This window comes from Neomonachus schauinslandi, chromosome 2, assembly GCF_002201575.2.
Source record: "Neomonachus schauinslandi chromosome 2, ASM220157v2, whole genome shotgun sequence".
In the NCBI taxonomy this organism is placed as follows: Eukaryota; Metazoa; Chordata; class Mammalia; order Carnivora; family Phocidae; genus Neomonachus; species Neomonachus schauinslandi.
Genome location: NC_058404.1, coordinates 113,836,254 through 113,843,691, shown reverse-complemented (window position 1 = coordinate 113,843,691; position 7,438 = coordinate 113,836,254). Strand labels below are relative to the sequence as shown.

At 38.3% G+C, this 7,438-nt stretch overlaps 1 protein-coding gene across 1 annotated transcript; it reads left to right on the top strand.

Moving 5' to 3' along the window:
* The first annotated feature begins 7,011 nt into the window (after positions 1–7,011).
* LOC123324037 (putative 60S ribosomal protein L39-like 5) lies at positions 7,012–7,167 on the top strand. Its single transcript, XM_044912643.1, has one exon. The coding sequence runs from the start codon at positions 7,012–7,014 to the stop codon at positions 7,165–7,167; it is 156 nt and encodes a 51-aa protein (XP_044768578.1).
* The last annotated feature ends 271 nt before the right edge of the window (positions 7,168–7,438 follow it).

Genomic DNA, 7,438 nt, shown 5'->3' with positions numbered 1-7,438 from the left:
TTGCACATTATAGGAGAGTGAGGGGACTTGACAATTAAATGCAATGTATGCTCTTGAATTGGATCCTAGACTAGGGAGAAAGTAGCTCTAAAGGATAATATTGAAATAATTGATAAAATTTGAGCATGAACTATAGATTAGATAATAGTATAAAATCAATAACAAATTTCCTGAGTTCATGATTGCACATAAATTATGTAAGAGAATTCCTTGTGCTTAGCAAATACACACTGAGTTATTTAAGGGTAAAAGGGTATGATACCTCTAACACACTCAAATGGTTCAGAGAATTTTATAAAAACAAATAGTACCAAGGGGCACTTGGGTGGCTCAGTTGGTTGAGCGTCCGACTCTTGATTTTGGCTCATATCATGATCTCAGGGTCTTGGGATCAAACCCACGTCAGCCTCCCCACTCAGCAGGGAGTCTGCCTGAGGATGCTCTCTTTCTCTCTCTCTCTCTCCCTCTGCCCTCCCTTGTTCTCTCTCCCCCTAAAATAAATAAATAAGCCTTTAAAAAAAATAGGACCAAATCTAAACTATTGTTAAATCCGAGCAATAGGTATATGAGAGTTCCTTGTCCTATTCTTGTAGCTTTTTTGTAAGTTTGAAATTATTTTAAAACAAAGTTACAAAAAATTGGCTCAGAACAAACATTTTACAAAATATGTTATTAACTACCTCACGGGTAAAGACCTATTGTTTTGTATATTCAACCAATGCATCATCCAACACATATCCTATCTTCTGTGAATAATATCCTTCAGTGTCTTAGATCTGCTTCTTCTCTTCATTCCCTTTAGCCCTGACTCCGAGCGCTTTTTCCGCTATTCTACCCATATGATAGCTACCATGTCCCTGTTCCCATGGCTATAACCGATTGGACCATGGGTAAACATTTGACCCAAGATGGGCCAATCTAAGAATTTGTCTGTGAGTTTTGTTGCAGTCGTTAATGTGGTTGTCTCAGTTTGGATCCTCCCAAAAGAAAAAAAAAAAAGATTCTGAAAGAATAATTTGGGTACAAATAGTTTATTTGTGAGATGATCCCAGGAAGTGTGGTAAGAAAGTGAAAAAATGAGATGAGGAAAAGAAGAAAGCAATAACAAAAGATGTTGAGTCCTGCTGGGGACATCTCAGAGGCCCATAGTACAAAACTCAGAATTATCTCTCAGCAGAATGAAGAGAGTGGGTTGTTTATGCACCTACTCCCATCCCTCTCTGGCTGAAGCTAACTCCTAAGCATACTAACCACCTGGCATTTTGGCCTGCCCTCTCTGCCATCCCAACCCATTCCTCCAGCCAGTGTCCTCAGATAGAAAAATGCAGGTACTCAAGGTAGGAAGTCTGGGACAGAGAGGGAAGTAACTCTTCAGCCAGAGGTGACCTCAAGGATGGGCCGGGGGCATGACCAGGACAGCAACAGTGTCTAGTAGAGTGGTTATTGGTGGAAATTTAAAAAGTTATCAGTGAGCTGTGCTTCCGGCCATGTGGAAGAGTCTGGTCTAGAGCAAAGGAGCAGGAGGTAGACTTTCAGGGAAAGAGGAGAGAGAGTTTCAGCAATGGACACAATAGCTCCAGCCGCTCTTGAGGCCCAGGCCCTGGTTTGTCCATTCAACCTTTTCTAGGATTCAGTGAGCAATTAAAATCACCTTTATCACTCAACACAGTTGAATTGAACATGAGTTCTGTCATGTTGTTCTTTGTTTTTTTGTTTTATTCTATTTTGTTTTATTATGTTATGTTAGTCACCATACATTACATCATTAGTTTTTGATGTAGTGTTCCATGATTCATTGTTTGCATATAACACCCAGTGCTCCATTCAGTACGTGCCCTCTTTAATACCCATCACCAGGCTAACCCATCCCCCCACCCCATCCCCTCTAGAACTCTCAGTTTGTTTCTCAGAGTCCATAGCCTCTCATGGTTCGTTTCCCCCTCCAATTCCACCCCCTTTCATTTTTCCCTTCCTACTATCTTCTTTTTTTTTTTTTTAACATATAATGTATTATTTGTTTCAGAGGTACAGGTCTGTGATTCATCAGTCTTACACAATTCACAGTGCTCACCATAGCACATACTCTCCCCAATGTCCATCACCCAGCCACCCCATCCCTCCCACCCCACCCCCCACTCCAGCAACCCTCAGTTTGTTTCCTAAGGTTAATAAGAGTCTCTTATGCTTTGTCTCCCTCTCTGGTTTCATCTTGTTTCATTTTTACCTCCCTTCCCCTATGATCCTCTGTCTTGTTTCTCAAATTCTTCATATCAGTGAGATCATATGATACTTGTCTTTCTCTGATTGACTTATTTCACTTAGTTTAATACCCTCCAGTTCCATCCACGTCATTGCAGATGGCAAGATTTCGGGGTTTTTTGATGGCTGCATAATATTCCATATTATACACACACACACATCCCCCACATCTTCTTTATCCATTCATCTGTCGATGGACATTCTTGGCTCTTTCCATAGTTTGGCTATTGTGGACATTGCTGCTATAAACATTGGGGTGCACGTACCCCTTCAGATCACTACATTTGTATCTTTGGGGTAAATACCCAGTAGTGCAATTGTTGGGTCGTAGGGTAGCTCTATTTTCAACTTTTTGAGGAACCTTCATACTGTTTTCCAGAGTGGCTCCACCAGCCTGCATTCCCACCAACAGTGTAGGAGGGTTCCCCTTTCTCCACATCCTCACCAACATCTGTCATTTCTTAACTTGTTAATTTCAGCCATTCTGACTGGTGTGTCATGTTGTTCTTTGAATATGGTGAATGATAAACATGAATGCCTGCCTCTTACTTTATAGACAACTAATGCCAATATGATTTTCCTTTCTCTTCCTTATTTGGTGCAAGACACTTAGATGTCTCTTTTGAAAAGCAAAAGAAATCTGACTATTAAACTTACTAAGATATTATCAACTACATCCCTATGATGAGATACAATACTTTCACCCTAAAACCCCACCATATAAATGTAACCAAAGTAGAGTAAAAACCATGAAAACTTTACCTGGGACCTCTGTATTTCCTTTTAATTTAGGGCCATTTTTAAATTTCCTCAAGTATTTTCTTTCTTGATCCACTGTTGTATATATCTTTGTACAACCAAAAACTCATCAGACTTCATAAAACATTCTCCATCTATCTTGAGGATAATCTTGTGAAAAAAATATTCCATGATTTCTTTTTTTTTTTTTTAAAGATTTTATTTATTTGACAGAGAGAGTAAGAAAGCACAAGCAGGGGGGAGCAGTAGAAGGAGAGGGAGAAGCAGGCTTCCCGCCAAGCAAGGAGCCCGATGCGGGGCTCGATCCCAGGACCCTGGGATCATGACCTGAGCCGAAGGCAGACGCTTAACCGACTGAGCCACCCAGGCGCCCCAAAATATTCCATGATTTCTATCTCTAGAATGGATTTACATATTTTGGAAAAAAAAATCTGTTTCCTAGGTATAAATTGCACATTAACTGAAAAAATGTCTGGTGGTAAAAAAAAAAAAATTCTAAAAGAAGGTGAAATACAATTTAGCTTGGAAAAACAACTCAAATAATTTATTTTGTGAGGCAGGAAACAAAAACATATTTATTTCCTGATCCTGAGAACACAGCAGTGTTTTGAGACCTAAGGAAGATGGATGATTTTAATGTGCAGCTAAGTTGAAAAAAAAAAAAATGAAAAAGTATCAAGATATATGCCACACACTACACGCCCACATACACACACACATACTGTAAAGACAACCCATTAAAAAACATCCTCAGAACACATTTCTCATGAGATTCTGGAATTTATATTGTAAAAGCATATATGGAGTATGTGCAAGTTAAGACACAGACAAGTCAATGGCACAACAAAGCAGATCATGAGATGACCACCATCACCAGTTTTTCCAGACCCATCCTGGCTGCTTAACTATGAAGAGTCCATTGTTCAGGCTGTTCTCAGCCTTCCTAGAGTAATATTTCATATCACTACATGGATGTATATAAGATATACCCTAAAGTAATGCTTATAGATATGAACAGCTCAAACAAGGAGCTCTTTTTCATGAGAGTTTCACAAACCAGTCATCCTCTTTCTTTCTTAATTTTTATCTTATCTATCTTATTATGGCTGTGTTTATACAAACAGGAAACTGAGAGTTGGTTGAATTTTGAAAATCTGAAATTGTCTAGGTTGCCCATATCAAAGCAATTATCTGAGTAATTTTTTTAAAAGGCAACTCAAAAGCAGGACATTCTCCTGAATTATCTGGATAGCTCTCAAATTTGTAATTCATTCTGTCAGCATGATTTTTATTTCTTTTTTTTATTTTCAATCCCCTGGTGCAGGACACCAAGATGTCTCTTTTGGAAAATAGGATAGCACTGAGTTAAACATGCGAGTTCTGGAATCACAATTAGTTACTTAAACTCTATGTGCCTCAGTTTCCATATCTATAACCTGAGGTATTAATAGTAACTGATTCATAAAGCTGTATTAAGGATAAAGTGAGGTAAGTCCAGTAAAGCACTTAGAAAGTAGTTGAAAGCAGAGTCTCAAAGAGATATTCACATACCATTGTCTTAGTAGCCTTATTCCCAATAGCGAAAAGGTGGACATAATTTAAGTGTCCATCAATGGAAGAATGGATAAGTAAAGTGTGTATATATATATATATATATATATATATATATATATATATATAGTAAAATATCATTCAGTCTTTAAAAGGAAGGAAATTCTTTTTTATTTTTTTAAGAGAGAGAGCTCGAGCGTGTGCCGCAGAGGGGGGGGGAGGGGCAAAGGGAGAAGAGGAGAGAGAATCTTAAGCAGGCTCCTCCATGCCCAGCACAGAGTCCTATGTGGGGCTCCATCTCACAACCCTGAGATCATGACCTGAGCTGAAATCAAGAATCGGACGCTTAACCCACTGAGCCACCCAGGCACCCCAAAAAGGAAGGAAATTCTGACACATGCTAAAACACAGATGAACCTTGAGGACGTTCTGCTGAGTGAAATAAGCCAGTCACAAAAAGATAAATACCGCCTGACTTCACTTACATGAGGTATCAAGGGTAGTCAAAGTCATAGAAACAAAGTAGAACGGTGGTTGCCAAGGACTTGGGAGAGGGAGTAATGGGGAGTTGTTGTCTAATGGGTGTAGTTTCAGTTTTGCAAGCTGAAAAATTCTGGAGCTCAACTGCACAACAATGGGCATCTACTAAACACTATTGAACTGTACACCTCAAAATGTCTAAGATGGTAAATTTTGTTATGTGTATTTTACCACAATAAAAAAAATGAAAAAAATGGAAAAGGAATTTTTCTTAATAGAAGACTATTTTACCTTAAAAAAAGAACACTTAGAAAGTACATGGCATAGAGAGCTTCAATTAAATTTTCTCTTTTCTTTTAAAATTTTCTGATTCAAGATGAGGCTCTTTTACATATTCTGTAATCTTGTATAAAAATTTAATAAACATTGGAGCAATTCTCTGGGTTCAAATGGAAACAAGCAATTGACATTTTGTAGGGTTGTTCAGGGGGCCCTGGGTGGGGATAAGCCGTGCGAGGAAGGAAGTGCCTGGAATCAGATATCCAAGCAGGGATCAGAAGCACAAGTGGTGCACTCTCTGTGGGGTAGCACTAAAAAAACTGGCAGCCAACCAGTTAGCTGTTTATGTAAATGAAGGAGAGCTACTACATACAGATTCTGGTTCCTGATCCAGCAGTGGGTCACTATAAACTCTCTCCAGGCCATAAAAGGAGACCAAGAGGTGGGCAATTCAAGTACAAGAAGAATAAATAATATGCCTCTGACCCATGGCATTCAAAGCTCCTGTCAACTGCTCTGACAGTGGGGGTTACTACAGGGAGCCGCAGAGATGCTGAGTGATAGACTATGACACAAAGTCGAAAGGACACAATAAAGTAACCCAATCACTGGGGAAGGGGTTATAAATTCCAACACCTCAGAGTAAACTCAACAAGAAATATGCAGTGCCGACATTAAAAAAAAAAATACAAAATTTCACTGGGGAATATAAAAGTGGTCTTAAAAACCCTGATAACAAGAAGTCATGTTGTAAAATTTCAAATCTCCTACATATCATTTATAAATTTAATGTAATTCCACTTAAATTTCCAATTCCAAAATTCTATAACAAAAGAATAAAGAGTGGAATTAAAACTTTTAAGCAAAAAGGATTAGACAATGTAGTTCTGCTATGATACTAGACACAAAGGTCAACGAACCAGATTCTAAATTCTGTGATGCATCCAAGAATACATAGGGACTGAGAATTAGTGAAGCACTTTGGTGATCAATAGAGAAAGAGTAGATTTTTAATAACGGTTGCTCTAAAAATTTGTTAACTCTGGAAAAATCCAGTTAGATTCCTAATGTAATGCCAAATATTAACATATTTGCATATTTCAATATAGTTTGTATCATATATCAGAAAAACGTAATCCATGTATCACATAATTTTAAAAAAAGATTAAAAAAGAACTCAAATGACCAATATAACTTTGAAAAAGTGATTAAACTCATTACAATTTAAAACATGCCAGTTAAGGGCGCCTGGGTGGCTCAGTCATTAAGCGTCTGCCTTCGGCTCAGGTCATGATCCCAGGGTCCTGGGATCGAGTCCCATATAGGACTCCCTGCTCGGCAGGAAGCCCACTTCTCCCTCTCCCACTCGCCCTGCTTGTGTTCCTGCTCTTGCTGTCTCTCTTTGTCAAATAAATAAATAAAATCTTAAAAAAAAAAAAGAACATGCCAGTTAAAATAATGAGATAGGAATTTAGCCCATCAAATTGGAATTTAAAAAATGATAGCACAAATACCAATGAGAATTCAAGAAAAGGGGCACTTCCATTAACTGCAAGTGAGAATTTAAATTAGTATTATCTTGCAAGGAGCAATTTGGCAATATGCTTCTGAAGTGTTAAAAAATGTTTAGACTTGCCTCCTTTTCTCTGCCATCTTGGTCTGTGCAGTTAACTATTCCCCGCCATGTCTTCTTACAAGACTTTCAAGGTCAAGCAATTCCTGGCCAAGAAACAAAAGCAGAATCGTCCTACTCCCCAGTTGATTTGGATGAAAACTGGTAATAAAATCAGGTACAACTCCAAGAGGAAGCATTGGAGAAGAACCAAGCCAGCTCTATAAGAGGATCGCGCATGAGATAGCACACAAATTTACACTGCATAAAGGTCACATGCCAGAATCCTATCGCTCTTAAACATCACTACTGCCTGAACAATAGACATGTTTTATCTGGGAAATTATTTTTCCCTGTTACTTTGCTTCTGCACCAGTAGGTTGGTTCGGTAATAAATATGTGAGACCTTTTGTTTAAAAAAAAAAAATGTTTAGACTTCTTCACCCAGCTTCTACCTCCAAAAGTATGTTAAGACATAATGAAGACTTCAATCTAGAA